This window comes from Acanthochromis polyacanthus, chromosome 8 (genome assembly GCF_021347895.1).
Source record: "Acanthochromis polyacanthus isolate Apoly-LR-REF ecotype Palm Island chromosome 8, KAUST_Apoly_ChrSc, whole genome shotgun sequence".
NCBI lineage: Eukaryota > Metazoa > Chordata > Actinopteri > Pomacentridae > Acanthochromis > Acanthochromis polyacanthus.
Window position 1 is genome coordinate 18293546 of NC_067120.1, and position 23026 is coordinate 18316571.

At 39.3% G+C, this 23026-nt stretch overlaps 2 protein-coding genes across 2 annotated transcripts; one reads left to right on the plus strand and one right to left on the minus strand.

Moving 5' to 3' along the window:
* Positions 1–1523: 1523 nt before the first annotated feature.
* twf1a (twinfilin actin-binding protein 1a) lies at positions 1524–11378 on the plus strand. The gene is made up of 9 exons (XM_022211586.2): positions 1524–1639; positions 2991–3071; positions 3239–3417; positions 5206–5301; positions 5505–5609; positions 7590–7715; positions 8195–8345; positions 8467–8588; positions 10151–11378. Exons 1-9 carry the CDS (start codon positions 1615–1617, stop codon positions 10316–10318), a joined length of 1053 nt encoding a protein of 350 aa, XP_022067278.1. The 5' UTR covers positions 1524–1614; the 3' UTR covers positions 10319–11378.
* Positions 11368–20722, minus strand: irak4 (interleukin-1 receptor-associated kinase 4). Its single transcript, XM_051951956.1, has 11 exons — positions 20376–20722; positions 19693–19838; positions 18182–18349; positions 17289–17449; positions 16192–16256; positions 15959–16073; positions 15766–15875; positions 13822–14008; positions 13314–13376; positions 12884–13048; positions 11368–11789 (listed from the first exon to the last, which is right to left on the minus strand). Exons 1-11 carry the CDS (start codon positions 20534–20536, stop codon positions 11733–11735), a joined length of 1398 nt encoding a protein of 465 aa, XP_051807916.1. The 5' UTR covers positions 20537–20722; the 3' UTR covers positions 11368–11732.
* Between the last annotated feature and the right edge of the window lie 2304 nt (positions 20723–23026).

Here is a 23026-nt window from a genome sequence, read left to right on the forward strand (position 1 = left end):
TAATGACTGAAATGCATTTCCTCTTTCTTTTCTACTTCTTTTTTAGCCAATTTTAAGGTGATTACATTAAACACCTAATAGGGAAATGTGTCCCGTATGAGTATGTATGGACCATAAAAAGTACAGAAAAAAATGAATCAGCAGTTATGCAACAATGGTGCACAAGTTCTGCTCATATGCTTTATTACTCAGCTGTTGACATTTCCGAGCTGATAATTCTTTGACTGCTCAAATCTTGTGTAGCATTTTAACACAACAGGCTCCTCCAGGAAACCGAGTAAAGATCTGAAAAAGGAGACCACAAAGCAGAGTGCAGAAAAGTGCCTATAGTTTGCAGTTTCCACCACTGGCGATGTGATTCAACTGTGGAAGATAAGACAAAATCTGGAAGATCAACAAAGTGAACCAAAGCCCCACAAGTTTGCACAGGAGTTACATAAAAGTTCAGTTGACAGGGGAGTGGCAATATGTTGTTCCACTAATGAACATCTTGATAAACCAGAGTCATTTTAGAACAAGTGCAGTGTGCAGATGGAGTTAAAATTGAGCTCTTTCACAACATTTACCAAGGTATGTCTGTAGAAAAAAAAGAAGGCAAGAGCACCTTAAATGTAGTACATAATAAATATTGAGTTATTTGGTTGGTAGCATCAATTACAGCTGTATATTAATAATTGTCTTCATTATAACTATAAGCCATCACAAAACAGTACAAAATGTCCAACGCAACGTCACAATTTCAAGTGTGCTATAATGGAAGATCCAAAATTGCTGCACATTCTTACATTTCACTTTCTTGCAAAAGTTTTTTGGAGCACCATTCATGGTGCCAAAAAGAAACATTTCTTGCTGGTTCTTCGAGGCACCTTTGCAGGCTGTTTAAAGAACTGTTAGAGAGAATGATTCCTTAAAGAACTTCTTGCTAAAAGGTTATTTGTTGAATTTAAAACTGCTCTTCTATGGGCATCACTGCAAAGACCCATTTCTGTGCCAGTTCTGTTTATCTGAGTGCAAACTCCAGGAAACACTGCACAGGTAGAGGGAGGGATTGATTCAAATAAGTATAAATAAATTATTAATGCAAATGTCATGTTTGCCAGTCAGCCAGTCAGTGGGGAAACTGACAACAATGAGGGCAATAATCCAAAGCAGAGCTCAGACAAAGCTTTTTAAATGTCGCCATTCATCAGAAATGAATGAAACACATAATTTGTACAGAGATGTCCAGTGTTTACATACAACTGTACATGAAAGAGAAGCAAGAGTTTTAAAAGATTCTCTCTCAAGACAGCATTACAATATTAGGTAATAATGCAGCACATATTTGTTGATAAAATCCTTAAAACTGTTCAATTCTGGAAGGCTTCTTACACTCTTTCTGCTTCCGTTCTTTGTTGTTGCAATGACCTACAATAATGTTAACTATCACAAATAACAATTAAAACGATATTGATAATTTTAAAAAATAAAATCTAATTGATTGCCCACGTCATGTGATTTATTTGTTATGACGACACATTCGGGGCGGGGCTTGTCAGTGTAGTCCTCTTCCTGCTTCTCTGTCCTGGTTTCGCCTGATCAGCTGCATCAGCTCTTTATCCGACGAAAGACACAATGTCACATCAAACGGGCATTCAAGGTAGATGTGTTTCTGCTCTTCCCATGTCTCCGTGTTTCTGTATTTTGTTGTGAGGCTGTTTGCTTTAGGCGGGGCGAGCTTTATGCCCCTGAAACAATTCATTGCATCGAGAAGCTAGCGTCAAGTTAGCTAGCCACTCCTAGCTAGCTCAGAGCTGCCGTGATGTGTGAGCTCAACGGTGCTCTGTTTGGGCACTTTAGCTGTAGAGAACCTAATCCTCGAGTCTTTAGCCACTGCACCCGCTACCTAAATCACGACTACTCTTAGCTTCTTTTTCACAATACTACTAAGCCACACGAGCTTTTCAACATGAAGCTCAACTCCTGTAACGTTAGTTTGGGCTTTGAATGGAGGGGCGACGCCTTCATTTAAACAAACTGCTGGCCTGGTACCTGCTGCTGTTCCCATAAATACGTGAGAAGCACCGAGATTACCCACACTGTGTTATTATAAAAACGGACTTAAATAGAGAGTGACCTCCTGCTATATATTTCAGCAGCGTAGCAGAATTTTTCACAGTCAACATTCAGAAAAATGCATTTACCCTCAGGTTAAACAAATTGCAAATTAGGTGAGCTCATAAAAGACAGGTAGAGGTAGCTACTGCAAATGTCTGCGCTAACTCTTTGCCACAAGCTGCTGGGTTTATACACATTATCTTGAATTTGAATGCAGATCCTACTCTGGGGGTTGTTCTAATTTACAGTACTCCTCTTTATTTGTGTATGCCTATATCCAACTATACTCAATTTGTGCAGAAAAAAGAAAACAATTCCAGTATCGGAGTGCCCTTTTTCAAAAATACATTAATGTGTATGTGCATTTGTGTTATCAGAAACACTTGTTACAGTTATGCATGTCTGCCCTCCTGCAGAATTAATCTATACGTATCTGTCTTTGACCCAGCTTTGGCAAGGTTATTCGAGTGAAAAACTGCACAGTCACTGCAGCTAAGATCATCAGGACGCTGGTAAAATTGACAGTTGAAACAGTACAAAGACATTTTTTATTGTGCCAGGGTTTGGGGTCAAAGGTGGCCAGTCTTTATTCACTGAAACCCAGCAATATCTAGTGTAAGTGGCTATAAAGTTGTTGCAGCACAAAGTTAGTTCTTTGTTTTTGTTTGTTTGATCTTAAGGTTGTTCAGAATGTTTCATTGAAGTTCACATGTTTAGTGTGCGTAGTTTGTCTTTGGGTGATGTCTGATGGTTCACAGCATAATTCATGAAACTTTAAGGTCCAGACTCACAATCCATGACTCTAAGTGGCCATGTTAGGAAGAGTGTGTTGTTGTCGAGCAAACTTCTGTTTAAAACAGAAAGAGTCTGACCCTCTCTCTGTCTATCCTCAGCGGGGAATGATGTGAAGGATGTCTTTGCCAGTGCCAAGAGCGGAGATCAGTATCGAGCCTTAAAGATCGTCATTGAGGATGGTAAGCAGTGTCCCAGAGTCCTGGCGTTTGTTTACAGCTTCTTCTGCCAGGAAAACTCAGAACTTGTACTTGTGCCCAAACTTTTGCTAAAGCTGACGTTAGAGTGTCAGCATGACTAACAAACCCATGCGGTGCTGAAATTTTTGTTGCACACATCTGCTTTCCAGAGCAGCTGACTCTGGGCGCCACCAGGAAAGCATCAAAGAAATGGGACCAGGAGTATGATTCCTTAGTGCTGCCCCTCCTCGAGGATGACGTGCCCTGCTATATTCTGTACCGGCTGGACTCCACTAACAACCAAGGCTATGAGTGGATCTTCCTGGCCTGGTCACCGGACCACTCTACTGTAAGCAAACTCAGCCTGCACTGACTTTAATGAATAGTTTTTCATTCTTCATGGCATTTTTTGTCCTCCTCTTTGGGTATCAGATGGGTGGGGTTTTCCACATCAAGACAGTCCTTCTCTGTATACATTCATTATTTCCTAACAGGCCTCCTGAAATCTAAATATGGGTAGATTATGGTGTTCCAAATAGCATGGCACTTGGCCTCAAGCTCTCATTCCCTGACTTAAAATTCACTCTCTTACTGCCTCTAAGGTGAAATGGGTTTGTCATTCTTTGTTTTCTTGTCATGCAAATTTGTGTTTTGCATTTGGTGTGTTCTCGACCCACTCCTAGTTACCTAAGTCACTGTCATTCACTTTCACTAAACTTGATGAACCACTTATAATGAGGAGTGACTCTGATTCATAGTAGGCATGACAAGTAAACAGACAAATGTTGTTTCTGTAGCAGTGGAAAGAGGAATGTGGCAAAGAGAAGAGATCGCAGTGTGTTTGTAGCACTCTAACTTCACAGTGGAGCTGAGCTCAGATTTTACTTTCTGGACAACGTAGCTGAGCTTAACATTCCTCTAGCTCAAAGCACAGGGCTTCAGGTTGAGGCTTGTCTGGAAGTTGCAAAATTATTTCACAACCAGCGCACACATGCTGCCATGACTAAATTGATCTAGTGCGTTTTTGATTCTAGTGATGGACTTTTATCGGTGCGCCAGACCATTTGGCTTGACTCGGCAATAAGAGCCAGCTGTTTCACCTCTCAAATGGCTCTTCATTATCTTTTTTTTATAAGCCTACTACCAAATTCAGCTATGTTTTTACCTACAATTGGTATGTGTGCTCCTATATCACTCAAATTCAATGTAAATATAGAAACAATATGATATGCAGAATACATTTATTTTACATTGCTTGATGTAGAAATATCTGCTCCACATGTGCATCAAGCATTTTATTTATATTAAACATTGTTTGTTAGTGTTCAAACTACAAACACTAACCACAGTGTATCTTGTCCGTCTGGTGCATAAATTAGTAATGCTGCTGTGACATCTATGTCAAATGTAATGTGATAAACGGCCCAAACACAAAACATTCCAAACAAATAATGGAAAAAAAAAAAATCAAAGTACAATATCGCTCAAAATGTTTCTACGGCGAAACATTGTATAATTTTCTGTAGCACAGCCCCCTCCCTCTGCCTTTTATCCTGATTGTATGATCCTTGTTTGTCATCACATGGCTGCTTGTGAAACGCGCATCAGAGCAACATTCTGTCTGTGCATGGAGAGTACTTCTGTGGAGTGCCGTGTGGGGAAAAGATCACTGTATTATTCTTTCATGTATTAAATAATTAGTAAAAAGGGAGAAATAGAAACTCTCTCAGACGAGAGCTGGTATCTATTATGACTGTAAAGGAGTTTGCTCATAGTGCTAACTCATTTGCAACTGACAAAACAATGGATCAGGCCTTTTTATTCAGCTGTAGTTATGTGGGGTAAATTCACAAATTTGACAGGGTGAGCATTTAAAGGTACCCTGTCCAGTGTTTGTCCACTAGTAGTGCTTTGTTGCTGTCTTTTTACCATACACAAGCAGCAGTTAAAGGCAATTTACAACACAGTCGTGCTCATGAGATGAATTCTTTGCTATAATTTATTGTTTCTATAAGAAACAGTGATGAACATTCAGAATAGACAAATAAAAAAGCGATTACAATTTTCTGCAAAAATAATTCGTCAGCCTGTTTACTAGTTCACTCAGCGATCAAGATCTTCTTTATATTCTTAACAGGTGCGACATAAAATGTTATACGCTGCTACCAGGGCAACACTGAAGAAAGAGTTTGGAGGCGGGCACATCAAGGATGAAATTTTCGCTACCGCAAAGGTTGGTCGTACAGCAACACTTGAAATGAAATGAAAAACTCTATTATGTGCTCAAACGTCCGTCCGAAGCTTAAGAGTCTACCATTCACAAGTTAAGCTTCAGCGTTGAATGCTTTTTGCAGCAGATAGGAGCTGCGATTGTCCTATTAGTGAGTCAGGCTGTTTTATTGTGTGATGTGTGATTGCGCTGTTCTTTGGACCCAGGACGATTTGAACCTCAGCGGTTACAGGAAGTATCTGACCTCGCAGGCTGCTCCTTTGCCCCTCACTGCTGCAGAGGAGGAACTGAGACAGATCAAGCTAAATGAGGTAAACGCAGACACACAGACACAGACAAGGCCTTCAGATGTCATATTCTGGTCACCACATACATTTGTAATCATCATCATGGAGGAAATAAAGTACTGCGGAGTGCTCGTCTCCACAGAATTCACCACCTGTTGACAATTTGTCTGGTTTGATATGTTCTGAAATGGCTGTGGATTAGGCTCCGTTTCAGTTCTGAAAGGAGATGATGCGACGTCATCCTTACTCTCGAGGCTTTAGCTGGAGAGGGAAAAAAATAGCTGACATTAGCTTGCAGCATGCTTCCTCCTTATCACATCTCCTGTGTGCGAGATGTAAATCCCACTAGAAGCAGTGCGGGGTGTCAATGAAGGCCAGCGATGCAGCCTTCCAAACAGCACAAGGTCAGCAGCAGTGCAAGTGTGCATATGCTTGCCTGGCAGTATCAACACAGTGCAGAGATGCTGATGCATTAGAACAGCAGGATGTTGGCAGAGATGAATCTATTAGGCTTGTACAGCTCTCGCCCGTGGCTCCATAAGAAGGATTGTTTACAGTCGTAAATCTCGTTTAGCCTTATCTAAACAGTGGCTCAAGAAAGGCTTTTTTTTTTTTTTTTAACGAGTGCTCCTACCTTAAGTTTTTATGTTCAGCGCTACATGCAAATGGGAGCGGTTAGAGTATTTGGCAGTGATTCTGTATGGGCCACAGCTCACCTCTATCTTTGTGCTTTGCCTTTTGTGGTGATACGAAAAAGCAACACTGTAATGTGATATCCGCTGCTCGCTGCTAACGTCGTTCAGCAGTGTTTACGCTGGTCGTGTGAGGAGCTTCAGGGCACCACCAGACAGAGTGCGCCAGACAGAACTTTCAAAAAGCTGCATTTGAAGTTTCAGACTTCCCGAAGCACTCCTACAAATGAACCCAGTTGTGCTCTTCTTTTTTGAGAAACCACCTTTTTCTAATTGCTGCTCTCTCAGGCTGCCACATAAACAAGAACTGTCTTCTTTTTTTTTACCATTTATGGAAGTGCTTTGAGTAGTGCAGTCGTCCCTCCAAAGTATGGTCAATTAAAAGCAGCAGTGCAACCGGGAAGTGAGGTTTGTGCTCGTCCCCTCTTGAGCAGCTGTTGAGGGAAGATAATATACCATTAATCTGTACTGGCCAGATGAAAAAAAAGAGGCTTTGAAATATTTATCATTGCCATGCCTTGGAGACTGCCCGCCTTTTACTAAGCAGATGGATGAGAAGACCCACAATCCTTTTTGGTATGCGAGGTAGCTACATCGGCAGCTCAATCATGTTTGCACGGCATTTCATTTTGTGGGAACGGGCCTCTAAAAATAGATGCAATCCATCAGTGTAATCCTTCCAGCGTTTCCAGTTTTCTGTGTGATTTCGTGGAGGCGCCTTGTCACTTCCGATACAAGCACCTCATCTATAATCGCCGTGTTCCAGCATTCAGAGCTGTTTGTTGCTCTTGTAAACCTTTTTGTTATTTCCAGATGACTGAAATGAAGAATATTCATTCCATTTGGCTCATTCAGAAACTATTAGAATCATCAGTGGAAGCCTGTTGACGCTCTCACAGAAGATGGCATTGATTTGTCCCCGCATGATTGAATTGAAATAGCAGAGTTTGTTCTGCCTTGAATGTGCGTGCACGTGTTTGGTGACACTTTTTTGTGAACTGAAGTCAGGAAGATGTGAGAAACTGCTTCCTTCCTGTATACAACAGGTTGTTATTGCAGAGTCAATTATCTGTTTGGGTGTTGGAGCATGCTTTTGTGTAAATGTGCCTATTAATAAAGATTTAATTATAGCAAATCATATTACCATGACCCACTGTTGTTGTTATTATAGAAGTAGTGCACTGATCAGCTTATTTAAAGGCCTCATTACCATAATTGCTGTTGTTTAATGAAGTGTGTCGCAGTGAGGATAGTGGGACAGTAGAAACCTAAAGCGCATCTTGTTTTTGTGTTTGTGTGCGTCTCTGTTCAGGTGCAGACAGACATAAGCGTGGACACCAAGCAGCAGACACTGCAGGGAGTGGCTTTCCCTCTTCACAAAGACGCCGTCGCAGCACTTGAACGTTTTAGGGACAAGAAAATCAACTACGTGCAGCTGGTGAGTTGCAGTAGTGATCTGAATGTGGAAATCAGTTCTTTTATCTTGTTCGGAGAGGTAGAGATTTCTTTTTTGATCAGGAGTTGTTTCTAGATTGATACAATGAGTTACTCATTTTTGCCCAAAAAGCCTTTGTTTCTCCTCATTGAAATTCAGAGGGTTCATGTCACAAGATCGGATCAGCTCAAAGTACAAAGGAATAATTGTGGCCACTGTTGCGTCCTCCTCAGCTCCCTTTTTGTTTGTTAGTCGAAACGCTTTGCAGAGAAGCCATTTGTTTTGTTCTGTTTGTCCGCTGAAGTTTTACTTCTGGCTACTGACCAGTTTCACTCAAACACACCTGAAAATAGGGGGGGCGGTTTGCTACTTAAGTGCCCCCACAGAGATTTTCCAAATTGGTCTGGCATTTAAAGCAGGGATTTGGGTTCAAGCACCCTCTGCCTAGATTGAGAGTAACATTTCATTATCTTTGTGAACAGCACGTAGATCAAGAACAAGAGCTGATTCGACTGTGCAGCACTGAGCCAACAGAGTTGAAAGACCTGCCAATGAGAATCCCCAAAGATTCTGCACGTTACCACTTCTTCCTCTACAAACATTCCCACGAGGGCGACTACTTGGAGTCTACAGGTGAATAGATTCTCAAGTTTTCTGAACAGCTGAGGAAGTCACTGTTTTTGTGCAGTATTATGTTGCTCTAAATGGTACTTCATGTTCCCTCATTTCAGTTTCCTCTTTATTTTCTTTGCAGTCTTCATTTATTCTATGCCAGGGTACAACTGTTCCATCCGAGAGAGGATGCTGTACTCCAGCTGCAAAAACCCCCTGGTTGACATGGTGGAAAACAAGCTCCAGATTGAGATTGAGAAAAAGGTAAGGAACCACCCCACAGAAACAGGAATAACACTCAGTGCGTCTTCCAGCAAAACACAACTGAGATGGATGCCCCTCACCTTGAGTACAGCAAAGTTCCAGGGTAGGAAAAAGGGGTTGAAGAACAATGCTAAATTCACAGCATGTTATTGTGCTAACAGGTAAAAAAAACAGCTACCTGTCATGATGAAAAATTGTGGTCAAGAGCGTAAAACTCTTCTTGTCGCTGAGTCCAGCTCACTTTAAAGTACACTGGAAAAAATGCCCCTCTCAAAACAAGAAGGAAAAACACTTATTTCAAGGAACTTTTACCTTGAAATAAGTGAAAAAAATCTGCCAATAGAACAAGTGAAAATGACTTGGTAAGATCTCTTGAAATAAGATATGATATTTAGAATATTGAGATATTAAGATCAGCTGGGAAAACTTTTACTAAACTATAAGTAACCAGGATTGTCAAGCTTAGGTGTGTTCAAATAAGCTAAAAAAAGAAAAAAAAAGAAGCAGTTTTTCACTCCAAAATAGGTTTTTGCTCTCATGTAACCTAACCTCCTAATCTGAGATGTATTAAACTTATTTTGAGTTTTCTTGTAAAATTTAACTCAAAACAAGACAATTTCAAGATTGTTTGACTTAACGAGATATTTAAGATGCGCTGTCTTTACCCTTGTGTCGTCCTGCGGGTCAAAATTCACCCGTTTTAAAGTTTGAAAATGTGGGGAAAAAAAGATATTTTCACAGTAAAACTTCTGATGATTACATTTTCAACATTTTTGGAAAATCTTTGAAAATTTTTTGATGGGGAAAAAAAGAAATGTTAAAAATGTTTCTTAAGAACATTCACAAAAAAATCTACCAAAACCCAGTGAATCTCACTGGATTTTTTTTGTGAATGTTCTTACTTAACTTTGAATACTTTTAGGATTTTTTTTTGGAAGATTTTAACTCATTTTTTGAAAATATTTACTAGAATTTTCTTGCCAAATTTGGGAGCTTTTTTTTTTTTTTTTTTTTTAAAAAATAATACTTTTAAGGGAAACCTTCCTGAAGGTTTTGCAAATTTTCGGATATTTGGGGAATTTTTTTGCTGAATTTTTGAATTTTTTTTTCTGACAAGGAAACAATTTTTTGGTGCCTGTAAATGAGGACAACAGGAGGATTAAAACAAGTCTCACAATCCTGCTGAAGTGTCTCTTGTTAAGTGAATTTATCTTAAATCAAGTGGGATGAGACATTTTGACTAAAAATAAGACAAATAGACTTAGTAAGTTTTGAGGTTTTGCAGTGTAGCAAGAACAGAGAAGAGACTGAAATATCGAATGTGAAGTCATTACTTCTCTGAAGTAGAGGCTTTCAGGAAGTCTAAGGGGATTTTTTTGACAAGTCAAATTTGTTTTGTGTTTTGTGGGTCACAAAGAATTTGAAATGTTATTTGAAACTGATGGGCATGAGCGCAGTAGACCATTATTTACAAAAATAAGATCAATTGCTCAAAGAGTGGGAGTTAAAGGAGATTCAGCAGTCCAGTACATCTGCTCATATGTGCCCTTTCTGTTTCCCAGTTGGAAATTGACAATGGGGATGAGCTGACGAGTGATTTCCTGTATGAGGAGGTGCATCCCAAGCAGCATGCACACAAGCAGGCCTTTGCCAAGCCCAAAGGCCCCGCTGGTAAGAGGGGTGGCCGCCGTATCACCCGACCACCCGCCGAGGGAGAGGAGGAAGATTAAGCAGACCTCAGCACTCGACCACCACCTCCATGCCGAGCACGTTCCACAGTGGAACATTCCTGCGATGGGGGGGGGAAATCATATTTGACACGCTTGTTTAAAAGAATAAGACGACAACCTCAAATTCCCCCAGAGTTCACCCAGAGACCCAACTATGCACGCCAAGGACAACTGAGCAATGACACACTTCAGAATTTCCATTTGTAGCTTGCCAAATGGAAGCGTATTTATGTATGTTAGCATATTCACAAAAAGATACTTGACAGTGAGTCAAAGAGGCCCAAACAAAGTGGAAGATGAGGTTTTTCCAGTGTTGCCAGCTCTCAGACTTGTTAGTGCGACTAATGTGAACTTGCGCCAATATGATATGAAATTCCCCCATTTTTGAGTTCACATGCTCAAATTCTTAACTTGCATTCCTTAAGTCCGTGTCAGTTAATGTTTCCGTGTCTAACGTGTTCAACATTTGTCTCCTACTGTTTGCACAATGAGGTGCTCCAAAGCAGAAAAGATTCTAATTATCCCACTTGTGTCTATTGATTCATTTAACAGTGCATTTTATATTGGAAAATTGACTTCTTTTTTGATATAACTGTGGTTTACATGAAAAATCATCTGCTGAGAAACTTATTTTTCTATGCAAGTGCTGTAAATGTACATATTGTAGCTGTGTGATGCTCTATGATTAAGAAACAGTCTGGTGATTGTCTGTGTCGGTGAGGATCACAGTGGAACGTACTGGGGCTTCCAGAAATATTACATCAATACATCTCCGATTTCACAAGAGGAAGCTACTCAAACCTTGCTGGCTCCCATATAGGAGGGAATGCTAAGCTACCGGATAGGAAAGGGAATACTATAAGTACCTTGATCAAAGTGTTGCCACATCCACTGGTCTACTGATTAATATTAGGCAAACTACTAAGCTCACCTCATGTTTGAAGGGAAACTCCCTTTATCTTCATACGGTGTCATTATAATAGAAGAAAATCATGTTTGGTCTTATTTGTTTTCTTACAAATCTTTCTTTTAAGAAGAAAAATAAAATATTTAAATCACACGCTTTCATTTTATTCCTTCAAGTGTCGCCATAATAAATGCAAGAACAGTTGTTTTCAGCATTGTCGGTACATTAAGCCATCAAATCTGACAGAACAACCTCATAATGTGTGTAATGGTATTGCCGCATAGTGCAGTATTTCTGTAACAGTCACAAATTAAGCTATATATCTTATCAAAAACAGTACACAGGATTTTTTTTATTACATGAATATTTTTGATGTAAATATACTTTGGTTCATCACAGTCGATAAGAAACATTCGTTTATATAAAACTCTGCTGTAGATAAAAATTCATTTGTCAGTCTGCTCGGACTAGAGACGGCTGAGAAATCCCTGGGACGCTCTGCTTCAGTCACACGTCTGACTCCAGTGAAACGCTTTTGACAACTCCCCGAATCTCTGAAAGAACCTGTGAAGGCAGATGGCAGTCTTTACAACAAGATTACAAAATTCTACAAATAATGCAAGGACTCCTTATTTTTATGTGTTTTAGAGAGTTAAATCCTATGCTACACTCATTTGTGTCAGATTCTTTCATACTGGATTAAAGCCAAACTTTAAGAAATCAATTTAGTTACACTTAATTCAGGAGAAATGGTAGCAAGAACATGAAACTAAACAGATTTTTGTAGCGAAAATGGATTTTTCTTTATTCTGTATTACACAACCGGAATTCAGCTTCAAATATTCTGTTTACTCATTTAAACTAATTCTTCTTTTGCTGCTTTCTAATGCTATTGAATGAAAGTCCAAGGAGTCATAATGTTGCACTGACTGACTGATTATTACTCCGCCAAGGAACAGTTATGTGACGATCAGCGAACGTTTGTCTGTCTGTTCATCTGTTTGTGTGCAACATCACTCAAAAACGGACAAACGGATTTGGATAAAATTTTCAGTGAAGGTCAGAAAAGACATAAGGACCACCTCATTAAATTCTGGCAGTGGTGGGGCTTATAATCTAGATCCCCAGATTTATTAAGGATTTTCGTATCATTATCAGGACTTATCTGAAATCATACAACAACTGAGCAGTCTTGGCAGAGTACTGCGCTCTCTTAGTGCTTTTTTGTTTGTTTATTACTGCCATTAATTTTAATTCACACACTGTTCTGCTGCAGTAAATGCTCAGTGGCACACAAGCTCACAACAGTGTCAAACAAGTGTATTATTTATTCCTGTTTGAGTAATGTTTGCTAACAGGCCTCCTGCTTGAGGAAATTAATGAGCCATTAATTAAAAGGAAGCTATATTTGTGCTTTGTTTTCAAAGATTTAATTATCGAGTATAACTAACTAGGCTTGTGGATGAGTACTGAGAGAACTTAAGAAGACATTGTTGGTTTTCTTATCATTAGGTATTCCTCACCAGACTAATCAGTCATCCTGAAGCTCAAAATCCAACTACAAGGTGACATACATAAAGCACTACAGATGCCAAGACAGTAGTTTGGTCCACACACTTTACCCGTAGAATATCTGCCAGTATTTTTCCTGACTGTACCTGTTTGATGACTGGCCGTCTGTTTTTCCTGTCATGCAGGCAGTTACAGGCCAGAGAGTAGATAGTCGCCGCATGGCTCAGTTGCCAGTCTTTCATCTTTTTGTCCATAAAATCCTCGAGAGTGAGGTTCTCATCTTCATCATCTATTTCATACCTCACATCCATCTTGGAGAGTGAGGGAGGGAGAGAACACAGTTAGTATTACTGCTTCTATCGTGCTGCACGAATTTTCCATCGGCATTTACTCCCAAGAAATGGATTTGAGTATTAAACAGCACTTGGGATTGCTCAGCATATCACAAGCAGAGATTAAACTTAGCTTCAGTTACTCTATTAACTGATGCTTATGGAATGCAAAGTCTTTATGAGGCTGTAATCGCAAACTGTTGCTTGACAGGTACACAGTGAAGGCCTCTTCTGTGCAGCTTACCAAGAACTGTGACTCCCGGTTGTCATCAGATGGCGGGAGTCCAGACAATATTTCTAACAACACCTGTAGATGGCAGACAGATGAGGGTTAATCACATGGCTCTGGGCAACAGGGAACCTTTATTACGCCTCCGTGTGCCAGGTAGCTTCACAGACACTGTAATGTTCCCACAGCTGTCCAAATAAGACCCGCTGAATGTGCTGTGTATAGTGAACTGTCAGTCAATGTATCATTCATGCGATGGATCATATGTTTTACATTTAGCTACTAACTCTGTACAGCTGCATCCAAAAAAAAAAAAAAACAGTGACACAGATTTTTTTTTAAAATGGGAAATAATGCAAGATGATGCACAATATACAGCTCTACTTTCACAAATGGGAAGAAATGTGTATTATAATGTTTGTTTCCTGCAATTATGTATGTGTCAGTAGTTTGGGAGAACATTACAGCTGCAGTTTCTCTATTCCTAGCGTAACGCATGTGAGCGTGTCTGCAGAGAGCCTACCACTCCGAAACTGAAGACGTCAGATTTTGGTGTGATCTCTCCTCTTAGTGCCTCTGGTGCCATGTAAGCACAGGTACCAACAATCCTCTCCGTCATCATGGTTGTCGACGTCTGATTGGCCGAAGCTCTCGTCAGCCCGAAGTCTGAGATCTTAGCCACAAAGTTTTCATCTAAGAGGATGTTTGCACTAACAGAAAAAACATGAGTGACAGCGAGCAGTTAAACATAAGGTGATTTAAAACATACGATTTTTCTGCTCATGTTAAAAGAATGATTAAATGTACTTCATGAATTTCTTGCCAAGAGTTACATGAGATGATCAGTGCAACTCTCACGTCTGTTAAGTCTCCTCAAAAACCTGCCAGTGGGTCTGAAAGGCATGTTACCTTTTTTTTTAAAATCTAAACTACACTTTGTAAGAGCCAGAAATGGTGAAAACAGAAAGAATTATTGGATTTAAACATGACCGTATATAAGTGTAAAATTGTGATAATTCATTAAAATCACTTTATTCATTATGGAGTAATGTCTGACTATGGATTTGCACCAGAATTTTGAAAAACAAAATACAAATCTGTGCTCCTCGCACAACTGAGAGGCCATGGCTGATTTAGCTGTGACTAACAGTCGCGTGACAAAAAAATCACAGAGTTGTTGGCTGAACTGCAGGCTGCATTTACAGAGTAGAGACGAGATGATGAGAAAGACTGAGAGGAAACAAAAACAGACTTGATCCATGAATAAATGCTAGCGTGGCTCAAAAAAGCTATACAGATGGGCAGATTATTGGATGATACATTCTGCACGGAGAAATATTTTTCTGGAGGTCATGTGCAGAGAGGCGTGAAATACACAGAGTTTGTAGAGGTTGTAAAAATGTAAATAGCAACAGTAATTATCTATGGTATGTGGAGCCACCAGTTTTTCCCAGAGCAACTGAAAAAATGTTGCACATGTTGATTCCACAAGTGCAACACACTTGGACAGGTCACCAGTCTATCACAGGGCTTCATATAGAGACAATCACATCACATTCACACCCACGGACAATTCAGAGTTACCAGTTAACCTCAGCATGTTTTCAGACTGTGGGAGGAAGCCGGAGTACCCGAAGGAAACCCATGCACGCACAAGGAGAACATGCAAACTCCATGCAGAAAGATTCTGGGAAAGCAGACACGGGAATGTTCTATCTGCAAGGCGAAAGTGCTAACCACTGAGCCACTATGTAGCCCCATTTTTTTTCAATTATTGTAAAATACATAATAAAAGAAATTTTTCAGATAGTTTTCATGATCTAATGTTATACAGCATTCCACCTGTGCCACGCTGCACATAAGATATGTTTGATTTCTCTCTACTTCTAGTCATGGTTGTGCTGTTTCCATAGAGGATTTTGTATTGTAGTAAAATAGGAGCCAACAGTGAGCAAAAATATGAAAGGAGCAAAGACAAAAAAGGAAAAAACAACACTCAAAAGGTCCTTGCAGCTCAGGAAGTTAAATATGAAGCTAAAGTAGCAGGTTAGCTTAGCTTAGCTGGAAACGATGACAAACAGTTGTTCTGGCTGTACCTAAAGATCACAAAATCCTCCTCGTAGCACATCTGAGGTTCACTAATCAACGCATGACACTTTACCTTGTTTGTTGAACCAAGCTGTAAAACAAGATGTTAACTAATTTTGCCCATTTAAACAACACACAATATATTTGGCTAATCTGTACAATAGCAGAATTGTTAACCAATAATGAACCTGTTCACTATTTTAATGCTAAGCTACCAAGCTGTTGTCTGTGGTTTAATGTTTAAAAGGCATTATCAGTTTTTTCATCTAACTCTCAGCAAGAAACTGAAAAAGCAAATTTCTGTAAACTGAAAAACTGTTATTTTAATAAAAGATCATTTAAAGGGCCCTACAAATCAGAAAGACTTCACTCTGTGTACCTTTTAACATCTCTGTGGACATGATGGCTGCAGTGCAGATACTCCAAACCTCTCGCTGTTCCTTCTGCTATCAAGCATCTCTGTTGCCAGGAGAGCGGAGGACTCCCTTCCTAAATGGAGAAGAACCATACAATCCTCAGTGTGAGAAGTGAGGTACTAGAAGGCCGTCTGTGTGGTAGTGAATGATGCTTACCAAGCAAGCCAGTCGGTCCAGCAAAGAGCCATTGGACATGAGGGGGTATACTATACACAGGTGCTGTTCATCACAGGAAAACCCGAGCATGTCAACCAAGTTCTCATGTTTCAACCTGTGAAAGAAACAGTGTAATCAAGCCAGACCTCCATTTGTAAATATATAAGTTTAATGTGCCAACCAACAGTATGTTGAGTCACCATCTTGCTGAGAGTTAGATGTACAAAACTTACACACTGAGAGTTTGGATCTCTTGGTAGAACTGAACTTGCAGCTTGTCCATTGGCATGTCATCCACCTAAATGAGATCAGATTTTGTGTCGTGATTAGTGCAACTGCAATTAGAAAAAAAACTGGCATTGCAATATTTTGTTTTTCTGCAAAATTGAATAACACTTTTAGCACACAATTTAGAAATAATCACTCAAAGACAATAGGGATGATTTTGTTGGGGAATGGGTCTGCAACAGCAATAAAAATTCATTAACAAGCAACAAACTGAAACATATCTTTTCACCAAAAAGATGTTTTGAGTGCAAACTAATCTCAAACTTTCTCATTGCCAGCAACACTGGCAAAGAAATGCAAATTATTGTTTTGTTTTGGATGCCATTCAAACTAGGCTTTGCCCTCATCATACAGACTGCTACTAAGATTTAAAGATGTGCAGAGTTAATTTAGGTGTTCACAATTACTTTCCAGATGTGAAAAAACAGACTTCAAAAAAATTTCTATATCTTGATAAGTTTGATTTTTTTTTTTAAAATTCCAGGACTATGTTTTTAAGTTACACATACCTGTGACTAAATATGTTGTGCCATTGTACAATCACTGTGATCAGTTGTAATGCACAATGCACACAAATAAATGTTAAATTGATTCATAGTGTTGAAATTGCACTTACTTTAATCTATGGTTGTTTCTTATATAATTTTTTAAAAGGACAGTTCATTACATATAAAGATTTTTCTAATATACTTGTTCTCCTTTGCACTAAAACGTTGGAAAACTTAAGACTTATTGTTACTTCTTGGTAATTATGCTATAAGTTTACTGGTCCGGCCCCTTTGCGATCAAATTAGGCCGTATGCGGCCCCTGGACCAAAATGAGTTTGACACCCCTGTTCTAGACAGACGTCTCTTGCAGATTAGTCGTGAAAAACCATGCAAGTTTTCTTTTTGAATCAGGCAACAAAAGAAATTGTACCATGAAGTTTTTGAGTATTACATAAGCACACATCTAAATGTCAATGTTAAAAACATGTAGCCCTAGTTGTCCTTGAGAAGATTAACGAATGTACGTGCTTGGTGTGAGAATCTTTTCACTCACTGGATTGAGTTTCTTCACTGCGACCAGCCTGTCATTCAGGAAACCTTTGTACACCGTCCCAAAGCCTCCCTCTCCAAGTCGGCTGCCGCCGTTCGATGGGGAGCGGTCGTCAAAGTTTCCTGTGATCCTCTTCAACTCACTGTACAAGAAACTGGACAACTCTAATGGAGAAACATACAGGAGAGTGGTCAATATCCCAGTGCTGCCACCTGCTGGTCAATTATGGAAAGCTAAAACTTGTCTCAGCCACAGCATTAATTTCAGTTCTGCTTGTGAGGATTTTAAAACATCACCTTTGTTAGTAACATTAAACCACCCTACAATGGCCTTGTTTATAATGGTGTGGTGTAGCTAGGTACATTCATTTAAGTACTACAACAAATATATACATATATGAGGTACTAATTTAATGTTTTTTTCAAACCATGCATACTAAACATTATACATTCCTAGATTTTAATTGTCCCAACAACAGAAAAAGCCTCTAAAATTAGCTTCACAACTTAACATGTTGCCAAGAAATGAATTCAACGTGGTAGTAATTATGTAAACCACAGAGGCAATTATTTATTTGCAAAACAAGTTATGTTAAGTATATTTTTCTCATAATATTTCTGTACTTTAAATTCTGAATTCTTCACTTGACACTGCTTTTTTAGGCTTTGTTTGAGTTTTATCGATCCAAATGTACAATTTTCCCCCACAATGATTTTTGACTTATTGTGAAAACATGCATCATGTTAATATGTCTGAAGTTGAGATTTCCAGCTGGTAACTACAGTTTGTCAGTGACACATTGGTTTTTTTTAAAAAAAGGCACATGAACATGACTGTGTTAACATGTCTCATTGAAGTCAATCAAATTACAGTGTGGATTAACTCCGTTTGACCACCTGTGTGTGCCGGTTCGGTGTTCTCCTGCGGTATCTGAGGCTGCAGATTAGAGGTGACAGGTGGCGGCTGCGGTTCTCTCTCTTCCAACAGTCTGGTTGCAAGGTCGCTGTGTGTTTCTGGTGAGGAGATCTGCAGCGTTTCTGCTGATGTGACCTCTTCCACTGTGTCTGGACAAAAGCACAAAAAGGACATCAGAGCAAGTCATTTTGCTGGTGCTGGTTGTGGTGCACTAGTCAAAGGCATGGTCTTTCTTCCCTAAAAATGACTGTTATTACTGTCTGGGGATAAGAATTCTTGGTTAGTGCAGCTTTTGTTGTACCTGCGCATGAAGTGCACAGGGAAGGTAGTTTGTCTATTGTGCAGCTTCCTAAATCTTTGTGTCTGACTAATGATTTAGTCTATCACAAGCTGAAAATGAAAGGTATTTAACTGACACGGTCACCCACTGAACATACTGAACAGACATATATAGTTTTACCAAAAATGAAAACCAGTGGGCACTATTCTGATGAAGATGATGTATGTGTTAGTAGAGTTTTAAGAATTTGAAGAAACATTATGTTTTTTCTTTCACCTCTAGGCAGCTGATTATTTTTATTTTGGCATTCTTTTTATCATTAGTTTTTATTTTGGGGTACTAATTTGTTGTCGGACCTCATTTGTGAACTTTTTTCCTCTTACAAGCACCTGCATCTCTTTTCCTGGACTATTCAAAGAGTCAGTTACCAGAAATTCAACTGAATAAAATGACTGTGAACAAGATAAAAGTTGGAAACCCTACTCTGGCTGGTAAGATTTTTGTCACATATGATCATAGCCGTGCAAGACATATAAATAGGACTGAAGGCATAAAGTCTGTGGTCTAGCTGACTGCTCTCATTTGTGCTGTTAATGTAGAACATCGGTAACTTTGACCACATTTTATATTCATTTTACTCTTAAAATGGTGCAATTAAAGGTTAAAATATAAAGAATTTTGGGTTGGTATGAGCTCCCAGTGTTTAAGATCCTAACAACACTTCTGCAGCCTGTGATTGTTCTTGTAAAGGCTTTATAAAACTAGAAAAGCACTCAGAGAGTGCAGACCTCCGTCAAGGATAGAGAGGAAAACAGGAAACCCATGCAGTAAAGGATCATGAGGTCGAATCAAACCTGCATCTCTGACACAGTTCTGTTTACGAATGACCTTCTTAACCAGTTCAGCTATCTGGACACCTTGCTCCAATTTGTTGGACAACATACTAACCTATGATGTTTTTGTCATATTTTGGACCACATACTAAAACATACTAAAAATTCAAAGTGATCCAGAATCCAGGATCCTTTCCGGATTGCCACCAAAATTAAATCAGCTCTTCCTCTTTCCATAGTCTACATCCCCTGAAAATTTCATCTGAATCTGCCCAGGCGTTTTTGAGTTATCTTGCTAACAGACAGACAGACGGACACACAGACACACACACAAACGCCGGGTGTCACATAACCTCCTTGGCGGAGGTAAAAATCATACCTGGCAGCAAAAGATTAGCAGCAGCCAGCAACTTGTGACTCTTCAAAACGTCCACAAGTTCACCCACTGTGCTGTTGGTGGTTCCCCAGTCATTGAGCAGCTCCACGGTGGGACTCCGACCCTGGGCCACGAGACCCTCAAACCTCCTGGAGATAAATAGATAGATAGATAGATAGATAGATAGATAGATAGATAGATAGATAGATAGATAGATAGAACCATGTGGATGTTTGAATGAAGACGTTAAAACAGATTTGCTTTAACAGACATTAAACTGATCATACTTTAAAACAATTATATTCATTACTACAGGTGATTCTACCTATTTCCCAGGAATCCAAAAGCAGTCGTTTTGGAATTTATTTCTTGAATATATTTACTAAAACCACCATGAGGGGGCCACCATAAAATGTATTAGAACTGTGTGCTTGGAGCCTGATGATGCTTTGGGGTACTGTAAAGGGTCATAGGGTTTATTAGTAGTATTGGTGCTGTTGTGAACTGTATGGGATGGAGTGATTTGCATATTCATTACGACTCCAAATGCCCAAATAAACAATAGATCTAAAACTGCACAAATGTCAAGGCAGTTAGCTATCTTGCAGCTAAATAAATACACAGAATAAATGTAGTTTACCTCAGTAAACAGTGAAACAATGAAGCTGTGTGTGTCCCTGTCTTACCTGACATGGTGCTGACTGTACCTGGGCTCTCCACTGGGTTTCTGTATGGACACCGCTACATCTTTCCAGTTGTCCTGAGGATCCAGAAAATCCGACAACTGGCGACGCACACGATAACTGATGTTACGAATATAAGTAGCGGAAGTTACCGATTTGTCCATCCTGCGAGATATCCCGACTAAAAGTTTCTACCTGACCATCATGATGACATGTTGTTTATGTCTGACTGTTAATTATTCCTCTCTGAACATACTCTGAAAAGTAGAACGACAGCAAACTTATATTTCGCCCTCAGTTTTGCCAAATTTCCGATATTGAGCAACTTCCCCAAACGTAACACAGAGGACAGTCCCTGAATACAGTCTCCACCTACAACACGGAAATAAAACGCAGGAAGGACAGCATTAACAGTAGGACTTAACCAACATTTAAAGTTTGCAGTTACAAACTATCAGAGGGCTGTATTAGAGACATATTAATAAATCTATTAATAAGTTAATGTGGTGTGCCCTTGTTTCACAGAACAGTTGTCGAACAATACAGACAGGCAGAGATCCTTTGGTTGTTACAGATTCACTGTATTACAGCGACCTCTAGTGGAGGACACAGGAACTGACTTTTCTCCAGTTAGAGCTTCCGGTTGTGAATGCATGTTAATACTTTATTTAACCATGATTTACTTGAAAGGCTGGACGTTTGTTTCAGACTGGTATTTTGCTCATTTCAACATTTCATCTAATGCAACATAAAGCAGTTCTTCACTTTGCATATTGACATGTCAGTATTTTATCCAGAGTTCAGTGACCTTTTGACTTTTGTGCAGCTGTAGATACATCATACCTCTTTATACATGTGGGCTTTAAGAGATTTGATGAATTCACTTTATCTCACACAGTCCCAAGACTTCTTGGACTTTTTGAAAAAAAGGTTATATTGACAACAACAACAACATAAAAACAGTACTTCAGTATTACAATGAATCACCTAATTATGACATATTTTATAATAGCCCCTAATGGTGTTTGTAGCAAAAAAAAAAAAAAATCAAGGCCTATCTTTAATGTATTAAAAGAAAGAAATACTGCTTTTCAGTCTTTGGAAGTGTCATAGTTATTGCTTCATTAGGAGCATCAAACGTATTGTTTCAATAATTTCATAGATGTGTCTTTCTTGCAACCTTTGTCCTCTCTTCTATGTTGTCATTGTTACAGCCACCAGTATTGGTGTGCCCTCTGGTTTCTGGGGTGATGTCCTGTTGGGCCATTGTGTGGGGGAAAATTACATGTGTGGGTTCAGCTGTGGTTGTTCCAGAGTCTCTGGAACTCCAGCTGCCAGCCATTCCAGCTGACGACCTGCCACCATGTCATTAGTCGTGGTGGCTGGTATGTGTGATCAGTCCACCTTGGTGCCTCTTGGTGTGTGATCTTTTGTTTGTATTTTGATGAGTTTTGGCCTGTAGGTACGTGTGGTTGGGTTGGTGGGTACTGCAGACCACTTCGGTCTGTAGATACTTGTGGTAAGTGCTACAGACACTGTGGGCTTAGTGAAGAAGCCATTCGTTGTTGAGAGTCTTTGTGAGTTGTGTAAATAGTGAGCGTGAGGCACCAGTTTTGTTTAGTTTGTTTTTGCACAATTGTATTAGCTTTTGTTACTGGTTGTGGGTGTTGCTGATGTATTTAAGTTTGGCTAAGGAGTTTAGTTGCTTTGTTTTGGGTTTAGATTAGTTTGGGGAAACTCTGTTAGCCTTCATTTGGTTTTATTCTGTTCTTTTATTTAGCAACACTCACCAGTCTTGTGTTCATTGTTGTCACTTTTATGTTCCTTTGCCACTAAGCAATAAATCCCTTCACCTAAACCAACAACATTCTGGTTATTTTTGTTACAACCAGCCTAGAGGTTGGATCGTAACAGTCATATTTTTTAGTTTAGTCACTGTAAAATGTGATTAGGATAAGTTTGGAGGTAGCACTGCTAAATATATGAAAGAAAAATATATAGTATCAGAAACTTATATGATTGATTATAAACTACATATAACTATAAATGAATCATAGACTGCATTAATTGATCAGTTAGATTGATAAAGTATCAATCTAAATATTTACAAACAAAGCAAATCTCTTTTAAGTGATCTATTTATCTCAGCGGATAAGGCCCATAATGTCAGTATTTCAAACAACACTAACGTTAAATGCATGACGGGAGCAAAGGTTTTCTAGCTCATCCTTCTCTTTGAAACTTTAATGCTGCATGAAACAAACAACCTCATCAAATCTAGATTGTCAAACCCCGCTGGTAATTTGGCAAACAAATGGTGACATTTGTTCTCAAGTGCTGAGGATGCCTTTTTTCCCCTGTGTGCTAGCAGCACTTAATCTGTTTATGGTGTGCTAGTTGCTATTTACACTGTGTTTGTTGAATTGTGATCAGTTCCATGTGGACTGGACGGCCTGACTGTCTCGCTGGATGGGTGGGGGGATAAATTGTGAGGTGTGGGTGTGAAAAATTATGTACTTTATAACCAAAAACACATGAAACAAGACTAGGATTTGTTTGCATGCCTGCGTGCTCATGATAATGCTGTTACAATACTAATATGAATATACCAAATCAAATTTCATGGAAATCTATCTGATAGCTGAGATATGTTG